This window comes from Drosophila subpulchrella, chromosome X, assembly GCF_014743375.2.
Source record: "Drosophila subpulchrella strain 33 F10 #4 breed RU33 chromosome X, RU_Dsub_v1.1 Primary Assembly, whole genome shotgun sequence".
Classification (NCBI taxonomy): Eukaryota; Metazoa; Arthropoda; class Insecta; order Diptera; family Drosophilidae; genus Drosophila; species Drosophila subpulchrella.
In genome coordinates, this window is record NC_050613.1 from 9,251,452 (window position 1) to 9,277,812 (window position 26,361).

General features: G+C 37.7%; 2 protein-coding genes across 9 annotated transcripts in view; one reads left to right on the forward strand and one right to left on the reverse strand.

The window, feature by feature from the left end:
• Positions 1-2,201: 2,201 nt before the first annotated feature.
• LOC119555954 (inhibitory POU protein) overlaps positions 2,202-26,361 on the forward strand; it is a 39,057-nt gene continuing 14,897 nt past the window's right edge. For 4 of the 8 annotated variants that reach the window (XM_037867664.1, XM_037867665.1, XM_037867666.1 and 1 more), the window contains exons 1-3: positions 2,202-3,077; positions 12,201-12,257; positions 12,698-12,874. In XM_037867664.1, the coding sequence (XP_037723592.1) occupies positions 2,952-3,077; positions 12,201-12,257; positions 12,698-12,874 (360 nt within the window). In that variant the 5' untranslated portion in view covers positions 2,202-2,951. The remainder of the gene's footprint in view (positions 3,078-12,200; positions 12,258-12,697; positions 12,875-26,361) is intronic. The other 4 variants (XM_037867668.1, XM_037867669.1, XM_037867670.1 and 1 more) reach the window with 1 other exon arrangement.
• LOC119555953 (titin-like) lies at positions 15,455-19,332 on the reverse strand. The gene is made up of 2 exons (XM_037867663.1): positions 19,217-19,332; positions 15,455-19,156 (listed from the first exon to the last, which is right to left on the reverse strand). The coding sequence occupies exon 2, from the start codon at positions 19,109-19,111 to the stop codon at positions 15,467-15,469; it is 3,645 nt and encodes a 1,214-aa protein (XP_037723591.1). The 5' UTR covers positions 19,112-19,156; positions 19,217-19,332; the 3' UTR covers positions 15,455-15,466.

The following is a 26,361-nucleotide window of genomic DNA, read 5'->3' on the forward strand; positions in this document are numbered from 1 at the left end:
ATATAAAGGATACATGTAAAAAGTGTCTTACCGTGTTCGTTTTTAATTTATGACAAACCGGACTCACACATAGATGGCGCCAAGAGGACGAAACTGAAAACTAAACAGTATTTTTCAAGTCGCATTTTTAAGTTTTTTAAAAAGAAAATATATAAATAATGAAAATAAATATAAATGAGCTTAAGCACCTTAATGAAAAGAAACTGTCAAAAAAAAATGAATGGTTAAATGAAATCATTTTACGCTTGCAGAGGGTATAATGATTGCAGTCAGAAGTTTGCAACGTAGTGCAGGAGACGTTTCCGACCCCATAAAGAATATATATATACATATATTCTTGATCAGCATCACTAGACGACTCGATCTAGCCATGTCCGTCTGTCTGTCCGTTTCTACGCAAACTAGTATCTTAGTATTTAAGCTATCGGGATGAAACCTTTCCAATATTCTTATTTTTACTGCAGATAGTATATAAGTCGGAGCGAGCCGGATTGGACAACTATATCCTATAGTTCCCATAGGAATTATAAAAAAAATATTTTTAAAGAAATTAAAAACAAAGAAAGAAAAAAACAAAATGATTAGACGAAATTCTATACCCTTGCGGGTCGTTGCCGTGGGAGCATTGTATTTACACAGCTTTCCGATTTAAGAAAAACTAAAAATTAACTACAGAAATATAAAGATAATGTACCATTTTAATTAATTTTCAAAAATATTAAAATTATGATACTCCCCTAATTAATTCAAATGTAAAAAAATTATCACTTCGGTGTTTTTTGACATATTAACTTCTACCCACTGAAACGACCAGCAAGGGTATAGATTCATCGGCTTGCCAAATTTAGCTTCCTTTCTTGTTCTTGGTGTTTTAGCATTGATAATATTTTTTTCAATGAATACTTTGACATCATTTATATAACATATGGAATGACTATCATACACGATTTCAAGATTACACAAATGGATTCAGAAATATCAAATGATTGTTACCTTTCCATCCTTATAATTTACATAAGAGAAAATTGTCTTACAAATTTTAATTTGTGTTGCAATCAGATAAAATTATATTTATTTCTTAAGTTATGGAACTTTGCATAGAACAAAAAAGTGTTTAAGCTTTCTCATGAATAAACTAAAAAGAATAAATAATATACTTTAATCATCTGAAATTATCCCATAAAAAAATGTTTACTAACTGAAAACTGAAAACGTTTTAAGGCAAGTAGGAAAATAGTTTTATACAGTTTTTATTTTTTCTTTGAGCTTAGTTTTTTGTGAAATCAAAAGTTTGATATTTTGTAAAAATTTTATTATATACTATTATATTGGTTCTTAAAGAGGTACCCTGTAATCGGGGCGAAGGGCCTCTGAGATGGGAACACCCTCTATGTGATTTGCCATGCTGCATGCTTTTAACAGTTGGACTGCAACAACTAGGCCTCCGCCACTCCCTCTTTGGACTGACCCACCTGCTGGCTATCCCTGACCCACCACCACCTCCTCCTCGCCACCCCACCCCCCCCCCCCCCCCCCCCCCCCCCCTTACCCCTCCTTCACCCAGCACCCTCCCCTTCAGCCGCAAAAGCCCCACTGACATGTACACCCATTTTTGTTTTGTCATTGTTGGCCGCCGCGTTGGCGTTTTGTGCCTTTTGTTGAGGCCCAGCCGCCACCCACATTGCCCCATCGAAAATCGACAAAAAAAAAAAAGAAAAGAGGCAAAAATGCGGAGAAAAAAAATTGTGCCATATGCTGGACGCGGGGCATTTCAATGCTCGGGTTTTCCATCGGGGCGGCCAGGCGGCTCGGGCTCGTCGGCCAGGGGGTGGGTGCGCCACCGAAACCCACTGCCACCCACCGATACCCACTGCCCGGGGACGACCTACTGCGCAGACGCCGCACCACTGACGCCTGGCATTGGCTTCGTCAAGTTTGGAGGGATACGCCGGGTAGAGACACACCGTCGACTGCCCAATTCCAGCTGAACGAAGGCGCCGGCAGCGCTGCCCGCTCCCATCCGGCGACCAATCAAAGGGCACATCCTCGCATTACATAAGAAATTCGGTGGCCATTTTGAGTATGGCACATGGACACGCCCACGCTGATAAATAATGAAAACATGTCGTCCGCCCCATTGAAAATAAACTCTGAAGTTAGCGAAACTCATCATAGAATTCTTTATCACAACACCACGCGCGCTTGTCTAGTTGTGAAATCTGTGTGTCCTGTGCGCTGGCGTTTTTCAGTTTCGACAAAAGCATAGTTGAAGGCGGCTCAATAATAAGAATATATATACACATATTTAGAGCGGGGCGGTACGGTCAAGCGGTAGCTGTAGCGGTACGGTACAAACAGGCCAACAGGAAACGGAAATCGAAGCAATCGACAAGTCGACAAGTCGACGAGAAAAACGCGGGCCAACAGCTCCGCAAACGGTAAACAGTTTGAATGCCGACGCCAAACCGTTTCTACCGTTTCGAGTGCGCGTAATTCAATTACAGTCCACAAAATAAATAATAACAAAAAATATATATATAAAATTACCGACGGCGGCCAGTTAGTTAGCAAAAATCACCTTTGCAACATTTTTTTACTGTGATTTTTTTTGCTCAGTTTTGGTCCAAACGCGTTTATCAAATCAATTCAGAAAAATACCCTTAACCTATACACCAGAAACTAACCGGCCAGCAAAGGAATTTCTTCTTTAGAATAGAATATCAGAAGTGCAGTGAAAATCGAAAGAAAGAAAGAAGAAAGTAGAAAGAGAAAGAGAAAGAAGGGTCGCATTCGCATTCGAGCGGGCCCAGTGCATTTGATTTGATCTGTTGATGTCCTGCATGCAGGACACGCGCTAAAGCTGTCCCAGTAAGTGCTTCAAAATTTACTCGCCAACCACTTTCGACGCCTCCAGGGCGTTCAAGCTGGAGGAGGATTTCGTCGGCGGCTGCATGACAATGTCGATGTACTCGACGACGGATAAAATGAAAATGTCAGCGCCCAGTTGTTTTCCAGGACGCTACAGTCCCTCCTATCGAAGTTCGGAGCAAATGCGACGCTGCATGCCAAATCCATCTGTAAGTATCAATCGGGCACTTAGTCTTAGTCCCTGGGAACTAAGTCCCTAAAAATTCCCATCGACCTTATCGCCATTGGCTTGAGAACCCTAAGTTTAGGGTTATCCCGAGTGGCGTTGATTAAGATCTCTTAGGACCAACACTCTTGCGACTCTTACTTCTGTTCTTTGACTTCTCTTCGTCTCACAATTATGCAGTCTTATAACCTGTAAGCCTAACTATCCTAATTAGTTTAACTATGATCCTTTGATGGATATAAGTGCCAAATTTTTGAATATCTTTGTGAGCGTTGGCTTACTGTTTGAATCTTGAAAAAGATATTTGAAAGAAAACGAATTTGCTCAAGGCTTTACAAGCCTAAGAATCTTTGTCTTGAATAAAATTTTTCATATGGCAAATATTTCACTTTATCTGTACTTTCATGATCTTACAATTTCTTTGATTTATATTTGCTGAGCCCCTAGAATTACCTTATTTGTTATGATATTTCATCATATCATATCATATGTTATTTTGTATATGTAGTCACATTACATTTGTAAGATGTTTTCTTTATTTCTTCATCTTCATCTAAAATTCATTTTATATTTGACGCAGCCACTTTTAATTCAATTAGGCCTATGCAATATAACTATGAATAGTTTAAAAACATTACGCAATTACACCTGTAGATAATGATCATTTATAAGACAGTTATTATACCACGGAATATCCTTCCTTCTACAGATTCACATCTCGTCATCTTGCGATTCTCTCGAGGTATGATTTTCACATTAGTACGTTTTCTTCACAATTTCACCGAGTCATTCCACAACAAATTGATTTTGCTGTGGGATATAATCAAAAACTTATGACAATCACAAAACTTCAAGTCATCCTATCGCTTATGATCATTTACGAAGTCTGACAACATACACACATTTATTATATTTAATTAACTTGTCATTGACAATATAAGTTCACTGTTCGAAATGTGGTACACAACACTAATAGTTTTTAACAATTGCCGCACATAACTAACTTTTAAAACCTTAAATTTCATTGCATAACATCATTTTTCCATCTATCCTTTGATTGGGAAGTGTTATATAAAACCAATTTGAACATTAATAACTTAAATTGATATAATGGGATAATCGTCTGAGGATTATATCTTAATAGAATTTCACGAGTATAGAACAAAACAGAAAAAAAGTCTGAATAAATCCTTAGAGAAACATTCCTGTACTCTAATCCAGCTCTATCTTGTAACTTCTTAAAAAAAAATTTATAATGTGCCTTTAAATGTCCTTATTTAGGTACTTATCACTTTTTTATAAATAATTCGGCTTCAGGGGCTTTACAATAAAAATTTGTATTTCTATTCCAATAACTTTTTCTACTTGAAATTTAATTATACCTTTTCGTCAAGTCAACTAAACATAAATACAAATTAAAATAGGTTGCTGTTTCTAATTAAATTTATAGTGTATTCTTATTTTGTTGATCTGGCTTTGCAAATTAGACGAATGGCATAATTTTCATATTTTCAAAAGGCACATAAACACGACAGTTTTTCCGCATAAGAACCGAGCTATCAACAATATCAAAGGGGAAAGTTGCCATTATTTCACAACCTGTTCCTGTGACCCGCAAATATGAGTCCCATTCATACTTTCCATCGCATTCCGCAGCTGAGTATAAAAAACCCCTACTCACAACTCACTACTGCGATATATAGAGCTCTATATCTCGTACACTCAAAATAAAATTAACCCTACATTTTTGAATATCACCAATTAAGTTTATTAAAAAAAATTTCTAAAGTCAAGGATGTTTTTTTCACGACCAGAAAGCGTTACTTAAATATAGGATATCGTTACCGTAAACTAGAATCACCCTGAAAACAAGAAAGAAATTGTCCTTATATCTGGAGATAATTTTCTGAAAAATAAAAAGGGGAATGCTAAATTAAAATTGTTTTGCATTGCCTTTTCTAAAGATAAATACCCAAACCCTAAAATGAATCTTACCCTAAAAAATATAAAATTGTTTTTAAAAGGCAAATAGGTTTTCTTAAAAATAGAAATATTATTTGATCGAAATAGATAGAAATCGATGTGGCGCAGGTTCGAGTCCGAAACCCACCCTCTTACTTTTTTTAATTAGTGTTTTTTTATTTATTTTTTGTTTTTGATGAAACCACCATGTCAATCGGTATAAGTCAGGTATTAAGTTATTCATATACAACAGTTACTTGTGTAACCACAGGCACTTGCGCGCGAATTCTTAATATTCAACCATCATTTAAAAATTCCTAATATCATAACGTACTTACAAGACTAAGATGCCTGCACATGTACAATCAATATATAAACGCATAAAAAAATATATATCATGAACGAACATGGTTTTTGTTTAGAAAATATTTCAACTTTTTAGAAAAGCTTTTCTTCACCCAAAAAAAAGGTTTTCTGTTTTTAAAAAATTGTACATATAAAATGTAGTAAAATTACCTTAAAATGTGGCAAAATTAACCCAAAATGTATTAAAATTATCTTAAAATTTAGAAAATATCTTACCCTAAAATGTATGGCTAGCTTGTCTTAAAGACAAAAATAGGGCGATATCCTTGACTTTAGAGCTACCTTTATTTTGTGTGTAGGTATCCCGTGTTTTTTTCTGTCTGAATGCATTAATAACGAATAATAGGGAGTATTTGGCAGGCGTCTCGGAGTTTGCCAGTGTCCTGCTGAATCTTTTATGAGGTTTGAGTTAAAAATTGAATGGGAACATGGGCAGACATTAAATGGTTATTACTGACAGTTCTCAGACAGGTTTATTGATGCCAGTCTGGTGGCCAGGATTACAGGTGGAAAAGGAACAGAAATCGGAACGGGAAAAGGAAAAGGAAACGGAAATGGAAGCGCATTTCCATTTCAACTCTCGATAATTTCCGGCAAACATTTGTCTTAATTAGGTTTCGAATGTCGCTAAAGTTTGCCGGATTCCGTTGGCAGGTTTTTGTGGGTCTTACATTGCCCACTAAATGTACCCAAACTCAAGGGTTGTGCAGTAACCTTGAAAAGTGATTTGAAATTCATTTGCATTAATTATTTACCAACTATTTGTATGCGCTGCTGACCAGCTAGACAAATAAAAAATACAAAAGCACAGGGTAGAAGAACAAAGACGGAAAAAATACAACGTGCTGGCTGAACGAAAATTGGTATACCCTGGAAGGAAAATTCGAGTTTAACAGGGTTTTTAGTGAATGACTTAATTGAATGAAATCGAAATTAGAACCTTTGCTTATCAATGGATGTTTTTTTATTTTTGTTAAAAACGTTGTATAACACGCAAACAATTTTTGGTAACTAATAATATTTTAGTTTTAACCGAAACTTTCATAATTTCTACATTAAATAAAAATATTTGCTAAAAGTAGGTGACAACATTTGAAAGTCCGCCCAGACTTAAATTGCCCATATATATAACCCCTAGAAAGCGGAATTTATTTAATTATTATAATTTTCAATTTAAGTTAAAAACAACAATAAAAACTAAGTGGCAGGATAATTTATGGTGGAAAAGTGTCTGGTATTTTCACCTCAAGCTGTACTACCCTTTACTAGGGCATAAAATGTGCATAAAGAAATGAGAAAACAGACTTGGAAATTGGTGGAAAATGTCCAAGGCCAGGTAGAAAAAAGTTGATTGCTTTGAGAACAGGTGAATGGCGGTGCGGGGTGGAGGGATACCGTTTTTTTCCACCCCGCCGACCGCGGATTTTCCTCTCATTTTCCAACCCCTCCTGCAGGTCCTTAAATTAATCCGACACAAAAGCACTTTAAAAAAAAACCAAAAAAAAATGGAAAAATCACTTCAAGTGTATTTCTTCTTAAGAGGCAACAACTACATTTGCTTATCGGATTTATCCAAGCAGCCCCCCTCGCAGCTTTTGACCCCTCACTCCCCTCAGCTGGCCGTTAGCCACTTTTCGGCTTTTTTGGAATCTGCCAGCGGACCAAGTTGAATGATCAAAGCGGCGGATTTATAGGATTTATATGCTACCCTTGGCTGGGCATTAAGCAGGGAAAGGCAGGAGGCGGAGGTGGGTGGGAAATTCGGAGGAAATCCGGTGGAAATCCGGGGGTGGGACACCGCTTTTTGGCTGGTTACAAAAACACTTAACGCCTTGCAGTCCATTAAATGGAAATTTGTCGCCGATCCCCTGGACCGAAATATACTCGTTGAGGGCAGAAAAGCGGGAACTGGAAATCAAAAACCAAAAACCGGGGAAGTCTGATTTCCAGGGGCGGGGCATTCAACAGGGGCCGTTGTCATTTAACTTGAATTGTTTGCCTGCCGCATTAAATGGACAGCGGCGGCGTTAATTTGATTTAAATATTCATAAACTGCACTAAATGGCCGCGACATTAAAACGAAACCAGCTGGAAAACAATTGACAAATTATTGGCAATACAAAAACAAATGAAAACGAATGCCGAATATATGTATATACAAACAGCAGGCAAACGAATTAAGTCTGCGGATTAGCAGCTGAATGAAATATGAAATAGGGGAGAAACTATTAGGAAAATCAAGGGGTTTTATGTTAATAATATATATACAAAGTCCTTGGACAACTCATTGGGTCAAAAAACAGGCATTTTCCATGGTTATGTTATATTTTAACGATTGAAATGGTTTGAAAATAAAATGTGTGGGAGTGTGTAGGGTATAGTGACGAACGATTCGTTTTTTGAATGTCACTTTTCCAAAATTATATATTTTGCAAAGGCTTAAAAGCAGAATTGTAAAATTCCAGAGTCCAAAAAAGTGATCATTTGGAATCTGGAATTTTACGATTATGAAACTCCATTTGAAACTCCTAAAAAAGCACACATCCCATGGAAAACATACATAGCACTTAACAAGATCATGGCAAAAAAAAATTAATTTTTTCTGTTAGAGCACTGAAAATCCACTTCTTGCAATCTTGGACTAATATGTTTGCGTTTTAAGTTTTGAGCATTAAAATTCGAACCCTTTTTCAAATATGTACATGCTGCATTTTTGTTTAAATAATTTAAAAAAAAAATTATAGCTTTGGAGTGGTTTCGAGAACAGCGAGATTAATCTGTATAGCGCCAGGCTTAATGAGCATTTCTAGTTCGATTGCTTTGAAAACTTAAAGTTTTTTACAAGAGTTAGCAACATAAACAATATTTACAAATATGGTGTTACGTTTTAGATCAAACAATATAATTTAAATGTTTTAAGCATGAATTTAGCCCTATTAAAATAATAAAGTACAATTTCCAAATAACTTTTGAAAGAATATCTTTTTATAAATTATATCTATATAGAAATTAAATCTAATGATTGTATTTTTGGAAATATGTATTTGGTTATTCACGTTTTGGCAAACAATCCAATATCTACTTGTAATATAAAAGACATCCTGCGGACTTTAAAGTGTTTCCTTCAATTGAATTTAATTGCTCCAGTACTGGAGGTTTCGTTTTGCAGCGCAATCGATAAAATTAAGCATTCAGCATTGCGTATCTATTTACACACATCATAAATATTAAATACCTACAAAAATAAACAAACAAAAAATCAAATTACATATATAAGGCACACACAACTACACAGAACACACACACACACACAGAGAGGACGAGACTCACGTGGAGAGAAAAATGACTCAAACAAACAAACCAAGTGCGAGACAGAAAGAGAAGGACGAAAAGGATAAAAAAATAACAGTTCACTTGATTAATTTTTCACACTAATAAAGAATTTATGTGCAAGTGTGAACCTGCACTGCGAACCCCCCATGCATACATATATGTGTGTGCGTGTGTGTGCGAGCAGGTCAAGACAGAGTCCTGGCCATCTTCCCTCTCCCTTTCCTGGCTAGGATCCTGGCCTAGGTCGTGGCTAAAAGGAGAGAGAGAGAGAGAGAGGTCCTGGCACTGCATAATTTGATGAATGACTGCGCATATTAATTCATAAATTAATTTACTGCTGCGTTGCGGTGAAACATTTATTGGGCAACAAACTGTTGCGAATTCTGGTCAGGAGTGTTTTCCGGTTCTACTTGGCCCTGCAGTGTATAATATATTATCTAGAAAAGAGCACAGGAATAAGGTACTAAAGGAAAAAGTTGGGAAATGCCCAACATTGTATTAGGATTGGAAACATTTTCGATAATCGATAACATTTTAAAATGCAACATTATAATACATAATTTTATAGGATTAAGCTACTTACATTTATTAGAATGATCATCACGAAATTCAATATTAGTTGTCATATCGATTTATCAAAAGTTACCGCAGCCTAGATTCCAAAATATAAAAGTTACCTTCGAAACTAATCAAAGACCATTAAAAATAATACTGGCCTATCTCGCGCTTGGATATTATAGCTTCTTATTAGTTCGGTCTAAAATTTGGTTTTTAAGGGCAATATCTTCTAAGACCATTGAAATGAAGAAAATCCCTAAATATTCTAAAAGTAAAACAATCTATAGCATTTGGTATTAACATACAATAAAAACAATATGGTATTGTTTGAATTTTAAAGACTTCTTGATGGCACTTCCTTTTGCTGCTAAGGTCATGAGCATACGATTTCAATCGGACCTTAAGATACAGCCGATTTTTACCTATACTATAATAACAAAACGATAGATATTTCGACCCTATAAGATTTTGAAATACCTACTGTGGTTACACTTTGGGACCCTGCAAAGTTTCACAGTGTTATTTTCAAACCAAATCCTCTTACATATTAAATATACAGAAAACCTTGAAAACCTATAACTTATAAAGCTCAATACTTTAAATAGAGATTGGATATCATGTTGTGGGAAAGTGAATTTTTAGTTTTCAACCTTGAGAACGAGAAAATAAGTTTACAGGTTCAAGTAAATACCTTATAAAGCCCAATACTTTAAAAAGAGATTGAATATCATGTTGTGGGAAAGTGAATTTTTATTTTTCAAGTAAGGTTAGTCACCTGGCACTTAAAATGTTTTAATGCCAAACAGAAGATCAACGTAATGCACATACGTTATGATATGGTCGTTGTTACTTACAGCACTCTTTCTAAACTCTTTTCTTGGTCCTTGTGCTTTGTTTCCGGCCCAGAAGTGGGATCCTGTTTTTGGGGCCACGCATAAACGTGGCAATTAAGGCAACTGTCGCAACGGTAACAGGACCAGGCCGACCCCCCTCGGGCGCCCACTTGCAGGTGCAAACAAACTGTCGCTGTCAAAGTATTTGTACACCCACGCCCAACACGGGCCACGCCCCCTGTCAAAGACGCCCCCTTTCGACCACGTTTAAGCGACAATGAGTGGTCGGCCATGGTCGAATGGTTGGATGGTTGGATGGTTGGATGGTTGGATGGTTGGATGGTTGGATGGTCGAGAATGGTCGAGAGTGGTCGAGTGGTCGAATGGGCCAAGACGTCATTAAGAATGCACAACATTTTGATTTCTACAATGGCCGTCCCGTCGCCCGGTTATTGCGGTCTTCCATTGCAAAGGCCTAAAAGAGACAGAACGCCGCAGAGTGAGGGAGATGGGCAGCAGAGTGGGATTGAGCTCTACACAGAAATACTAAAATATAAATGTTTGTATTAAAACAGACTGTTTAAAACCCAAAACTTTGATATACTTTGTTCAAATTTTCTCCTTTAAGTAAATGAATTTATAGCCCATCATCAAATTTTCAAATGTACTAAACATTTTATAAAATTAGTAATCTTCATCTAGGCAATTTAAATCGCTTAACAATTAATTTTTTCTTAAATTCTTTACTTGTACGAATCTTTAAATATTTACTTGGGGTTCTATTACAAGTATGTTTAATTTCAAAATCAGCATGGTATATAAAAATAAAGCTTATACATATATTTCTTTATTCCTGAAATAAGAAACAAATTAGTAAAAAGGTGATTGGCAATAGTTCCATTTAGAAATAAAGTGAAGCTTATTTAGAAATCCTAAGGAAGGTTTTTAATAAAGTCATGTTGTTATAAACGTACATCACTACCGATACCGATTTATATTTTTTATGTTTCTCAATTTTATAATAATCATAAATCACAGAAACCATATAAACTTTGTATATGCAAGAGATATTAATATATATATATATATTAATTCGGAACTCTAAAATTAAAAGAAAGTCCATTCCCCAGAGTGTAAGAGAATGTATTCAATAACATTAACTGTCCGCTCGTTCCTATGGCATATGATATAGATGTCCGATTAAAAACCACTTCTTTAGAAATTCTGGAATGTTCTACTATCAATTTCAATATTTCCCATGAGAGCTATAGGATATAGTTGTCCGAACCACTCCGATTTGCATAGATCAGATCTACTCGGCTGTTGATGGAGATAAAGAACATATATTCTTATGATTCTTCTTATATATTTCCTTGCAGGGAAGGGTATAAAAATCTCCCTGCCAAACATTTATTTATATTTAAAAGAAACCCATTTGGCTTTCAGCCCCCTGATTTTCTCAGTGCACCTGCTGGGCCTTCGAATTACGCCTTTCGCCTGAAAATGGGCCGCAAAACGTGAGCGATGCCGACGCCGATGTCTTTTGGCCATGTGGGCTCCGTCTCATTCACACTTAACCCCCTTCTTTTGGTCTTTCGATTTCGTCGTGCGGCGTTTTGAAGTTTTGTGCGCATCTAAATAATTGATTAACTGAAAAATTCGTGCAAGTTTCGTATACACAAGGGGTTTTCACCGTCCACACATATATATATGTATATATATAAATTTATATGTATGTCTGTATATAAATTATAAAATCGATAAGACTGGAATAATAAAGACGAAGACGAGGACGGCGACGACATAAAGATGAACAAGCGGGCACGGGAACCGAAAAACTTCTGATATTACTTATTTAAAAACCAGCTAGTGGAGCGGTGGGAAGTTGAAAGTGGAGTGCCCGACAAAAAATCAATACGAACCGAGCTGGTTAAAGGCTTTAAGCTTCTTCTTTTTCTCAAAAAAAAAAAAATAAAAAAAAAAAAATTAAAATAATAGCTGCACTGGCACATCAATCTATACACATACTATCGATGTTTGTTCCGTCTTTTCAGAGCCGTTTATTAGAAGATGCTTCCCTATTATGCAATTCGTGGTCAGCACGTCAGAATGTAAGTTTAAAATAACACTCAAAACAAAAAAAAAACAAAAAAAAAACAAACCAGAAAACCATGTTTGTTTTGACTTGATTGATTTTCGTTTTCTGAAATTCATTTTTGAACGTATGCATTGGGTATTTGATCTCTCTCGCCGAAGCCGACCTATATATATATCTCTCAGTATATCTATATGTATGCCAAAGTGTATCTGCCATCGAAACTTTGCCTTTATTTAACCGAAAATTGCGAATTGAATTTGGGTGATTTGATCTCTATGTTCCCTATTGTTTATTGCCTGCGGATTATATATGTATACCCCTGCATCCCGTAAACCCCCGTAATCCATAGCCCCTACCTCGTACCCCTACATATCCAAATTTCGAACCTAAGTCTCCCCCGTATGATATCCGGCCTACTGACCATCCCGATCTCCGCTCTTCTATCCTCTGCAGGGTGATATCTTCGCGGGCATCAACGACGGCATCCTCAGCAGAGCGGAGGCCCTGGCCGCCGTCGACATCCAGAAGCATCAAGCCCAGCATGTACATAGCCAAATGCCCTCCCAAATCAAGCACGACGTCATGTACCACCATCACTCCATGAGTGGGCCCCCGCAACGTCCACTGCAGGTGAGTCCGAGTCTTAAGATACCTTTCAGTTCGGGGGGATTACCAAAGTGTATCACAACATTATTAGATTATCAACCACAATCCCTACTTCGGCAGTTTCCCATTAAGTGGGCATAGGGCCTAGCTCCCCACATTCTCTGCCGCCACACAAACAGTGTGAAACAGCAGTCGGCATACACAGCTGACCCATGCTAATGAAAGACAGAATATCATGGTATTGCGTGCCTACAGCTGCCTTAAACAATCCCTGCCTTCTTCAGAACTGAAATAATATTCCCCCATTATTAATTTTAAATATCTGCGAATTTTTACTTTTAAAACCAATTCGAGAGTTATATCTCTTCACTTTAAGATTAATGGGTATTACAACTATTGAAATTCCGAAATAAGGATCAGCTGTTGAAAATCTTATCTTACAATTCTTTTGTTCCTTAAATAATATTTATGGCTTGCATTAGAAACTTGAGTTATAGGATCCAATAAACATTGTATACCTGCTTTTTGTAGTATTTAAAGTCTGGTGAATTGGGTTACAGACGTTTGAAACATTTATTTGATTTATAAAATTTGTGGATATATAATTAATATAAAAACTTATCTGTTCCAAGAAAAAAGTTGAAAAGCTTTTAGAGAGTTGTAAATCTACTCAAATGATTGATATATCTAAAACTAAAGCCCTTTAAAGCGTATGTCCCTATCAAATACATCTCAGACCCTTCGTCTTGGGCACCCGTCTGCAAGGAACCCATAATGTAGCCGTCATTTCAAATCCTTAACGTCTCGACTTGACTTGTTGGGACAGCTAAGACGAAACCAAAGTAAATATGGATCCAAACTGCGTCAGGAAGTGGAAATCCAATGGTTGATTGAACCCAAGCGGCACGCCTCCTTTTGCGGTTGCCCCTTTTGAGTGTGTATTGGTTGGATATGGATGGGGGTATTAGCCATCAACTGGAATGCTGCAAATTATGAAAGTCACTCCCTGATAAAGCGGGCTATAAACGGGGGAATGGAACCAGAATCGGAAATAGGAAGGGGAAACGGAACTGTCGCATTGGGACAGCCGAGAACTCCAATTTCCGTTTTCGATGTTCACACGCATGTCTACCTATAGATATATACCTATACATATATATATATCTATTTGTGTGTGTGTGCGGTTAATTTGAAATGTTTCTTTAATAAAATTAAAATTGTGACGTGTAAGCCTTCTGGGAACGTGCCACGTGACGGTCGTTTGCCAGGTAAGCACATCATGATTCGTGTCGTTAATTGTATTGTACTTCAACTCGAACTGGGCGTTCCGAAGAACTTTCGAAAGGGGGCTAGGACCCAAATGGTGGTTGCTGCTCTATTAGAAGTTGATTGTAATCAAATTACACAAGCAACCTGTTTTTTTTTTCTTTCGTTGCCCCGTTTCCAGAGCCTCCAGCTAGTTGTAGTGTTGCTCGTGTTGCTGTTGCTCTAGCTGGTGTTGCTGCGGTGCTCATGTTGCTTCTGTGCTCATGTTGCTGTTGCTGTTGCCACTTGTTTTCGGCACAATCGAGCATGACGAAAGTGCGCCCTGTCCACGCGCCGTCCGCGGTGGTTGATGTGGTTGTGACCCCCACCCGCCGCCGCCGCCGCCGTCAATCCTCCGTAGGCAAAATAATCCACCCACCCCCAACCGATTCTGGGAGTCCCTCCTGGCACTTGGCACATGGCACATGGCACATAGCATAGAGCACATAACCCATAACCCATAACCATTCCCAATTGCCAGCGCGTGCTGTCCTTAATTTTCGGCAAACACACTCGGCGCACTCGAGAGTTTCGATTTCGGTCTCAGGTGCCGGCCAACTCTATCAATCACCCACACTCCCGAGCCCTCAGACACCCCTCGGATATATCAGTCCCATTCTTGGGCCCATGCCTATTCCCCATTCCCGTTCCCTTACACGATCTCCGATTCGATTGTTAACAAATTGGCTTTTCCGGGAAGAGGGTTCCCATAAAGGGCTTATTAATAAAGACAAGAAATCAAAGAGCTCTGCGTTCTTGAAAGTCACAAATAACAATCGCAACAGTTATTGATTAGAGGAGAATAAAATGTAAAACAGTTTTTACAGAAGTGAAGTACAATAGAATGCTATAAATAAAATGTATACAAATAATTTGTATAAAAAAATATTTTTTAGCTTGTACTAAAGAACATTTTTCTTGGTAAATTTTCAGTAGAAACCAAAAAAATATTGGATAAGTATAAATATTTTTAATATTCAGCCTACGTCCAATTATAAATAATGAAATTAAAATCCTTATAAAATATTTTTGTAAACGCCCTAAAAGGTTTTAGTATTATTATTGTAGGACCTTGGTCCCCGGCTGAACGAAAGATAGACATAACCCTTCCATGGGACACTTGACACATTGTGTCAACCGCAAAAAAGTTTGGCAGCTGACCCACCCAGCCATAAGTCCTCAGTCCCACATCAAATATTGAGACCCCAAAACCTGGACAATGTGGGAATAGCCTAGTGCGGAACAGCTGGACCTCCGCCGACCTCTGTACGAATATATGCAAAGACCAAAATTGGGCATACGGAAAACAGTTTATTTGTAAAGGCGAAGATCGCGAGCCCAGCGAGCCTTGTCCCTAAACCACTTATCCAACTCTTCTTCAACTTGGCGATGCCCCTCGTTGACAGCAGCCATAGTACGGCGCATCCCCTCCAGTTCACGGAACATTTTCTCGGTGTTCCGATGGTAAAGGTAGCGTCTGGCTTTACAATATAGAATAAACTCGTCTGTTTCTTCAGGCGTCAAATCTATATTCGCGAGATCAGGGTAGTCGTAAGAATCTAAATGAGTCCTCAACTTAGCCTCATCTTCTGGATTGATTCTACCCGTCGCCTTAAATATATCCCACACTTCGCTGATTTCCCAGTTTTGTTGACCTTCTTGATTAGGTTTAATTACTGTGTTGGAAATGGCAACCTCTTGAGACTGGATTATAACCTCTGGTTTGTTAAGCGAAAGAACATCTGGCATAGTCTGTCGTTTTAAAATTACCTCTAGGTTCAACTGAGCTTCTAATTTAGTCTTATATTCTGGCTTGAAGAAATCAGTCACATGACTTGGTTCCGCTTTTCGTTTAAATGCATTTTGTGGCTTGGAGATATTCTCTTTGGACTGCATTATAACCTCCGGTTTTCTAAGCGACAGGTCCTCTGGTACAAGCCGTGGTTTAAGAATCACCTCTTCGCATGAATTAGCATTCAATTTAATCTTATTATCTGCCTTAACAAAATCAGTTCGTCTAGTTGGTTCATCTATTAGTTTAAACGGATTCTTTGGCTTAGGTATAAAAACCTCCTTACACTGCGCTATAACTTCTGGTTTGGTAAGCGAGAGAAGATGTGGTATAAGCCGTGGTTTAAAAATTACTTCTTGGTTCAATTCAGCTTCTGTTTTAGTTTTATTTTCTGGACTGAGGATATCAGAGACTTGGCTTGGTTCAGCCATTAGTTTAACCTTATTCTTATTCTTAGATATACCAACCTCTTTAGGCTGCATTAAGTCCTGTGTTTTGGTATGCGAGAAAACATCGGGTGTAAATCGTGGTTTAAAAAATACTCCTTCATTCAATTTAGCTTCTAATTTAATATTATTCTCTGCTCTCAGAATATCAGTCTTTCGCCTTAGTTCAGCGTTCAGTTTAGATATATTCTCTGGGTTGGAGAAAACAACCTCTTTAGACTGCATTATAACATCTGGTTTTCTAAGCGAAAGAACATCTGGTATAGTTTGTCGTTTTAAAATTACCTCTAGGTTAAACTGAGCTTCTGATTTAGTCTTATATTCTGGCTTGAGGAAATCAGTCATTTCACTTGGTTCCGCTTTTCGTTTAAATGCATTTTGTGGCTTAGAGATATTCCCTTTAGACTGCATTATAACCTCTGGTTTTCTAAGCGACAGGTCCTCTGGTATAAGCCGTGGCTTAAAAATCACCTCTTCGTTCAATTTAGCTTCTAATTTAAGCTTATTATCTGCCTTAACAAAATCAGTTCGTCTGGTTGGTTCATCTATTAGTTTAAACAGATTCTTTGGCTTAGGGATAAAAACCTCTTTAGACTGCGTTATAACTTCTGGTTTGGTAAGCGAAAGAAGATGTGGTATAAGCCGTGGCTTAAAAATTACCTCTTGATTCAATTCAGCTTCTGTTTTAGTTTTATTTTCTGGCTTGAGGATATCAGTGAATTGGCTTGGTTCAGCCCTTAGTTTAACCTTATTCTTATTCTTAGGTATAACAGCCTCTTTAGGCTGCATTACATCTTCCGTTTTGGTATGCGAGAAAACATCTGGTGTAAACCGTAGTTTAAAAAATACTTCTTCATTCAATTTAGTTTCCAAATTAATATTATCCTCTGCTCTCAGAATATCAGTCTTTCGGCTTAGTTCAGCGTTCAGTTTAAATTTATTCTCTGGGTTGGAGAAAACAACCTCTTTAGACTGCATTATAACCCCTGGTTTGGTAAGCGGAAGCACATCTGGTATAAACCGTGACTTAAAAAATACTTCTTCATTTAATTTAGCTTCTAAATTAAACTTGTTCTCTGCCTTTTGGATATCAGTCTCTTGGCTTGGTTCAGCAATTAGTTTTAATTTCTCTTTATTAGAGATAACAACCTCTCTAGACTGCAATATATCCTCTGGCTTGGTAAGTGAGAGAACATCTGGTACAAGCCGTGGTTTAAAAAATACTTCATTCAATTTAGCTTCTAATTCAATCTTATTCTCTGCCTTTAGGACCTGACTTGGTTCAGCTTTTAGTACAAGTGTATTCTCAGGCTTAGATATATCCACTTTAGACTGCATTATAACCTCTGGTTTTCTAAGCGATAGGACATCCGGTACAAGCCGCGGTGTAAAACTAACCTCTTCGTTTAATTTAGCTTCTAATTTAGTATTATTCTCTGCCCTTGGGATATCAGTTCTTTGTTTAAATATATTCTCTAGTTTAGAGATAACCTCTTTATACTGGATTAAGACTTTTGGTTTTCCTAGCGAAAGAACATCTGGAATAGGCTCTGGTTTAAAAATTACCTCTTGCTTCAATTTATCTTCTGATTTAATCTTTGTTTCTGCCTTGACGAGGTCAGTCCATTGGATTTGTTCAGCTCCTTGTTCAGATTTATTCTCTGGCTTAAAGATAACCTCCGGTTTGCCTGGTGGTATAAGCCCTGGAATAGCCTGGGGATTCGGTTCAACTTCTGGCCTAGGAATATTTGCTTCGCCAGTCTGCCTTACAAATTCTGGTAAAGTAGCTGGCCTAGGTTTATTATCTGCCTTAGAGATGGCCAAGCCTTGAGACTGCATTTTAACCTTTGTTTCGCAAAACGGTATCGACTTTGGTAAATGACGGGGATTAAATTTCATGTCGTGGTTCGATTCCACTCCTGGTTGAGCCGCTTGAACTTTAGCGCCACCAGTCTGCCTTATAATCTCTGGTTCAGTAACTTGTTTAGGCTTACTCTCTGTCGTAGTAATAGTAGCAGTCTGTCTTCTAACTTGTAATGTAGCCTGAAATCTAACCACAACCTTCCGGGTAGGTTTAGCTTTTCCTTCAACTCTATTCCCTGGCATTGAAATAACAACCGCACTGGTCTGCTTTATAACCCTTGTTTTGGCATGCAGTATAACCCGTGATTTGGTTGAAGGTATAACATCTGGTTTTGTCTGCGACTTAACTTCAGGTTTAACCTCAGGGTAAAACGCCGTCTTAGCTGGTGGTATAACTCTGGGATAATCTAGCGGTCCTTGACCTGGTTCTGACTTACGGACTGAAACTCCTTTAACCTCTGGTTTGAACACCGACTTAACCTCCGGTCTAATCTGCAAAATATCCTCCGGTTTTGTCTGTGGCATTGCCTCTGGCTTGACCTCTAGTTTTACGAAAACCAGAGGCTTTTCTTGTTTTGCTATCATCATTGCTTCGTTCTTGATCTCTGGTGGCACTATTTCTTGGTTTTGTCTAACCACCAATTTTACCTTTCGCTTTGGTTTTGGGGGTACCGCCGGTTTGACTTTAATCGGTTTTCCGTTTGCCTCATGTTTTCTTAGATTGTCCGCGCCTTCCGCCTGCACATTCGCCAGCGATTCCTTATCGAAAATGCAAAATGTACGCCGGACCTCACACTTTCCCAGTTTTGGCCAAGAATGGCTTTTCCGGATACAAAGAACTCGATTTGATTGCATTATTCTTTGTTGGCCGAAAGAACATTTAATTTTGCGTCCATAAAACTGGAAAAATATTTCACATTAGTTTTTTAATGGGTTTTTTTTTGTTCTTTTGGATATTACCTTTTACCGAGAATGTTCGAACTCTATGAATGTTGACTGGGAACTGACGAAAGGTAGAGATATATCTTGAAATGTTTTTCTGTGGCATATAGACTGCTTGCTAAGGCACTTTTAAATATAAGTAAAAACTTATAAATTATTTCTTTGTTCCAAAGTTTTAGCATATTATTAATGCATTATTAATATTTTGGATCTACCTGTTTTCAAAGGTGGAATTCTGTCAGCCAGAGTTGGCGAACTTCTGCTAATTGTGGCTGAACTTTGGGAAGCTAGTTAAGGTAGTGCTGCTACCTATGTTTGTACCACCTGAAATCTTCCCCTTCCCAAACCCCTTCGTCCCGGAACCCTCAGCTCCCGAGGATAAACTTTGGGAATGGAGCGAGTTGGTGGGCTGTCAGAAAGTCCCGGTAACATGTGTCATAATCGTTATGCCAGAAGACAGAAGGCCCCCAGCGCCATTTCCCGGCCACAGCAAACATTACAAAACTCATTAAATTAAACTAATTTACGAGCCGGCAACCAGCAGCCCCAATCCAAATGGTTTCGCTACTGGTTTTTGGTTTTGCTAGCATATGAAAAGCCAATTATGTGGAGAGGCAATCGCAATAAAAACGAGGCGTCGGCAAAGGGGTAAACAAGAGTAAATATAATGCTAATTAAAATAATCATATCCATCATAAAACTCACTGCTCAAAAAGGGGGAGGGTTTCCAGAGGCTTCCGAGGTTTCCAAGGACCGGGGATAAGTATTGTTGTCAGGTTGTCAGAACATTTGTAACAATTACGGCAGCGGCAAAATATCCATTATCAATTTCAAGCCCAACTGTGCCAAACCAACGGGGATATGTTTCTCTTCCGGTTTTTGCGTTTTTCGAGATGAGCTGGCCACTTTGCAGGCATTTATCACGGATTTTTCCGGTCCGAACTTATGCTCCGATCTGGTTATTCTATATTTTCCGGGCGCGCAACCCTCGCTCACTTAATTCAATTTAAATTACACTTACATATTTCCGGCCGGGGCAAGGGTACATACATAAGGGCATACATACACACATATCCTGTCCATTAGTATTCGCAACATATGGCTCAATTTCCCTCGAATCGAACCGCTTTCCCGGCACGCACCGCCCAAAGGGATACGGAATACATGCCGACCGGGATTCGGGGGTTCTCTGAGTTCTGAGTTCTGGGGACTGAGGTCCCTGTTCCTGTTCCTGTTCCTGCAGTTTAACCACAAGTGGGTTATCATACTGAAATTCATTTAGTGCACCTGTTTGATTTTTCCTATCCCGCCCTATTCTTTTTCGTCCTGCGGTCGGCATATTGTTCTGTAAATATCGTTAACTCACCATTGCCACTCCACACGCAAGCCAAACTCCACTTCCACATCCACTTCCGGTTCCTTCAACTATTTTGCCTTCCTCGTTGGCCCAGCGGCGACAGGCGACAACAGCAAATATTTGTCTTTTGTTCACATTAGAAACAACTTACCGCTAACTAGGGTGGCCTCGTCCAGGGTGGACCTTCGGGGGATCCGCGGCGAGAGCGAAAGAATGATTTTTTGAGTGTTGATGAAATGTCTGCTTATATAAAAATAAATTAGAAGTAATGATAAAGAATAATAGATCATTCTTGCCCTTGCAGAGGGTATAATGATTGCAGTAAGAAGTTTGCAACGCATTGAAGGAGACGTTTCCGACCCCATAAAGAACATACATTCTTGATCGGCAAACTAGCCATGTCCTTCTGTAAGTCCGTCTCTCGGTTTTGAAGCTACGTGGGTAAGACCCTCCCAAAAGCTTTATTTCTATTGTAGGAATTATAGGAACTAGCCTGATCAGACAACTATATTCTATAACTTCGGTGTTTTTTGACATATTACCTTCTACTCTTCGAATAAAATTTAAAAAAAATCGCAAGACTTTTAATATTGCTGCCATAGGAACGATCGGGTAATGTCAAAATAAAACAAAGACTGTTATATTTCGTTTTCGGTAAACATATACGGTAGCAAATTAAAATGGAACATTGTCCGAAAATTTCTGTAATTTGTTCTCAGTTTTCTAAAACTCGGAAACCTTCCCACGGGAAAGTATAGAAACTTTGGCTTCTCGAAGCTAGCTTCCTTTCTCGATTTTTTAACATTAACATTAACCTTTCAAAATTAATAGTTTATCAGTTGTACTTTAATATTATTCTAATATCATTGAACTTTTACAATAATTAACATATTTAATAATCTTATTAATTTGGTCAAATATATATTTTGTACTTTTGCAAAACATATAAAAACCAGTTCAATTCTCTAAAAATTGCATATAAGTAAAAATCATGTGTAATTACAAAGCATATGCCATAAAATATGTAAGGCTCTCAGGCCATTAAAATCCATTAAATTCCGCTTCTTGAAAGCATTTACTCACTTAGTTGCATTTTTCCCTAAGTCGCTTTACAAACTCGAGTTGCAAATCAAACAAAAGTCGTTTAACTGTAGTTTACCGTGCAATGAACTCTAATTTGGCTCGTTTACCTGGAAATTCTGAAAACGCAATTGAAAATGCATTAGATAAACAACTGATGACATTTTTCTACACCCCAGAAAATCACCCAAACTATCAAAATATCGATTATTGCATTCTTTATTGTCTGGCCATTTGAAGCAATGTCTGCTTATCGATTACGCCTCATTTATCGCCGACTTGATTGACTTAATTAAATGTGTAACCATATTTAATGTTGACCAACAGGGAGCCACAAAAAGCGTAGCCACAACAATTTCATCAAATATAGACGAAATTATGATTATTAATGCATTAACTTTATTTAGTGGCCGGTCGGTGTTTTTGCTAAGGTGAAAGATCAATGTCTGTCTGTGAGGCGAGCATGTTTTTCATTTATATATTTTATTATTTGCGCTGTGCAGAAAGCTTTGTGTCATCCAGTGACAATTTACCGACCCCAATCCACTTTCCCCCACGATGTTTCCCTTATTTATTTATTTAGTTTCCTTTTCTTCATCAATTATTTAGGACCTGTATGTATTCGTCTTTTTTATGGCCGAGACAATTGAAGACACAGGGAGTACAGGGATAGAAAAAGGGAGAAAGGGCAAAGGAAAATAAAAACCGGGAAGAGAAAATGGGAAAAAGGACACGGACATTGCTCATACGCCAGGTGGCACTGCGACGTCTTCGTCCTCGCCACTAGTTAATAGTCCCACACAATTACACGCAACTTTGACTGCAAACTGCACTTTCTCCCTGCACATTCATCCATTTTTAATGGCCCGATTCGGGAGAAACCGCTTTTAGCCCTAATCGACTGATTGGCCAAATTGCAGATTACAATCGGCTCAGAGTTGCAGCGGTAAATGAAAAAAAGAAACGCAAAAAAGGTCAGAGTTCAAACAATCGGCATTGTATTCCCACTGTCATCCAGATAATCGCTGTAATGTACAAAGTTTTTCAAGAACTTAAGTGATTTTAGGCCACACGATTGGATGTCCAAAAGTTTGCTACAAATGTAATTACATTTTGTAATATACTTTAAAATTCTTCAGCTTACTCATTTTATATTCGTCCATGCAATAAACATTTCCTAAACTAACCGGTGTTACAAGTCTGATTTAAATTAAATTAAATTACTTGAAATAAAAAAAAATGAAAGAGTAAATTAAGGTAATTAATGTCTTGTTTTAAAACTCTGAAAATGTCTTACAAATTTCGGTCTTATAAAATAAGTGGCAATATAAATGTTTTGAAAAACATGTTCTGTAATTTATTTTTATTTTCTAGAAAATTATGACCATAACATTAAAAATGTTAGGATAAGTGAACAGAAAAATCTAATTATAACTGGAAACTCAAATTAATGTTTGCTTGATAGTCTAAGCAGTACAGCATTTTTTTATAGTAAAAATAAATGTTTTCCTAGAGTCCCATAAGTTGTAGCCACCATCTGTCCACACTTGCACCTTGATAAATCGGATCTAACTAAGTTGAACCCCCTACCAAGTTTTGCGCATCCCAAAAAAAAGGGTTGTGACAGTTAACAGGTTAACCTGCTTAAAATGCACATCAACGCATCACTTGACCCACAATCCCCGCACTTCCACCCCTCCGATTATCCCGGTAATATATGGCATATGTAGATGCCAAAGAGACCGGGACCAAAATTCACAATTATCAGTTACAACCGTGACGAGGGATGGTCTCGCCAAATATGTTTCCTTTTTTTTGTTTTTTTTTTTTTTCTTGTACTCTTGCCGTTTTTCAATAAGACTGTTATTTACTTACACCGAAGTGAGCATCAAATTGATCGTATTAATGGCCATAACTAGTTTATCCCGCCCATCTTATCAGGGGCGGATTATACACGCAGATTTCCATTACAGAACAATGGAAGTGGGGTGGATGTTGGCCGGGTGGCGGGGGTTATCTATCAGAAGGACGGAACATTAATGCAATTTCAATGAACCTTGCTACGGTCAAAACAACGAGCAAATCCGAGAACACTCTTTTTCGATTTGCGGCTCCTGTGCGGGGTAAGGAAAAAAAAAAATAAAAAGCGGAAAGGATACCCACCCACCAGGGACGGCAACCACCGTGATGCCCTTCCAATCCACCTGCCCGGCTGTTTGATCCGCTTGTTTTTATGCCCATGCCCGGCACACAATTTGTTTTAGCCGGGCGGAGTCCCCCTTGTTCCTGATCCCTGATCCCGGGAACCCGGCATCTCCCACAGGAATTCCCAGGCAATATAACTGAAAGCAAAAATGAAGATAACAGTCAGCACGGCAAGTGCAAATCCACCCGTCCATTTAACAACTTGTGCCACCCTCCCACTCGTGGTGCCCCCCCCCCCAACTCCAGGATCTCGTCCTGGATGTCCTTCTGGCCCACCCCCTTTTTGGGCTAAACCAACTAACTGCCTTTTTACTCGGCGCGTCTGTGGGCGATTGGCGTGGCCCTGTTTGATGCTTGTAAAGACCACTTTACCCGCTATAATAAAAATAAATCATAATATTTCCCTTGCCCCCCGTGACCCCTCCCCAGCCGACCGTGCGTACGCCCCTGGGCACAGTGGGCTGCATATGTGATTTTTCGGGCTTTAATTGAGATTCTGTGGGGATTGAGACTTAAAGCGTGCCGGCTTTTTTGCCTTATACATTTTTAAACTTCGTTGAGCCTTGCACTCGTATGTATTTGCATCTTTACTTATTCAATTTAAATTGTTTTCAATGCAGTGATTTAAGACAATTTAAAATTTTTCAGTTTAAAGTGTAATATCGCGAAGTTTTTACTAACATTAAAAATGCAATAGGTGTGTACAAGTAAATTTGAGCGTTTTATAAAATGTTCTTTAAATTAGTATTGTTTCGGAGCAAGATATCATTTAACCAAAACTAAAAAGTAAACAAAATTGTATTTTTAAAGAAAATATGACTTAACAACCAAATTAGAACTATAATAAAAATATATTTTCAGTGTTTTATAAGGAAATATTTAGATTACATTTAAAATATATTATTTTGGAGCAGTATATTATTTAAGTCAATGGAAATAAAAAATGGAAAATCATTGAAAATATCTTTGTTACATTTTCTTTGATTAAATTTTATAATAATACCAACATTTATTGTTTTCAATCTACATTATTTAATTAAACCATCGATTTCAATAGATTGTTATTTACATATTGCTTGGATATTGAACAGAAGATAGCAGCAGAAGGAAGATGATGAGCGTTAGGATTATACATTTAGTAGATAGGTTTATTCAGTGTTATAGAACGTTTTCTGTGCCCTTTTCTCAACCAAATCCCAACCACGGTGCCATTGTCTCGCCCACCTTGCTGCCACCAGTAAATTCTGGATGCTGGCTGCGTACGCTTCCCGGGCTCTTGTTGCTCTCGCTGTTATCCCGGAGGTTGTAACCCCGGATAATGTACTTAATGCATCTACATATTAATGTCGCACCGCCAAATAAAGGAGAAGGTGAGGGGAAGTGCAGGCGGAAGGCGAGGAAAAAACAGGGGAGAAGCATGGAAACTGCGGAGAAGTGAGGTGATGTGCGACCTGTGCAACCCCCGACTCCCTCGAGTTCGCTACTTTGTATGTAATTTCTATTACCAACCCCCCACCGACCTCCCCCCAAACCCATGGGCGTACGTGGAATCCCCCGTGTCCTTGTTTTCAGCGTGTGTGTGTGTATGTGTGCGCAACTTGTCGTTGTGCTTTTGGTTGTTGTTTTTATTGCACAGACTAGCGACGCAGCGTGTGATTGCCACTTTCCCTCTGCACTCAAAAAAACATCATACCATCTTCATCTGAAATTATAAAATATAATTTGTTCATTTTTGTGCTAGAACCGAAATTAATTTTTCAAAAAACAGGGTTAGGCTTTAAGATATAGCTGCAAAATTATAGCACCATTACAACATTTATAGGAGCTTTTGTAATATTCACAAATTCTTAATAATAAATACTGTAAAAATAAAATTAAGAAAATTCAATGAAAAGCTTAAAAATATAATGTAAAAATTTAAAAGCAACGAGAGAAAAAAGAATAAAATATCTACAAAAATCATAATAGCCTTTTCAAAGCCCTAAGTTTACCTTTACCTAAAAACGTTACTTAACGTTTTAAAACCATATTGATATAATATTTTTGCCCCACTTCACTATAGTTAACTCGTTTTTGTATTAAGTATTAACATATTTTATTCTTTATAATAATGATTAGATTTGTAAGCAACCAATTAAAATGCAAGGTCTATCTATGAATATACCATAACTTTATGAAAGCATATTGATATAATATTTTTGCCCCACTTCACTTTAGTTTACTTGTTTTTGTATTAAGTATTAAAATATTTTATTCTTTATAATAAGGACTAGATTTGTAAACAACCAATTTAAATGCAAGGTATTACAAGCCCACTACTTTGTTTAAATCTATGGATATACCATAACCTTATGAAAGCATGTGATATAATATTTTTCCCCCACTTCACTTTAGTTATCTCGTTTTTGTATTAAGTACTAACATATTTTATTCTTTATATTAATGATTAGACTTGTAAACAACCAAATAAAATGCAAGCCCACTACTTTGTTTAATTCTATGGATATACCAAAACGTTATG

Bases quoted from the DNA above. Each gene is read 5' to 3' on its own strand.
- LOC119555953 (XM_037867663.1), bottom strand. From the start codon at position 19,111: ATGCAATCAAATCGAGTTCTTTGTATCCGGAAAAGCCATTCTTGGCCA.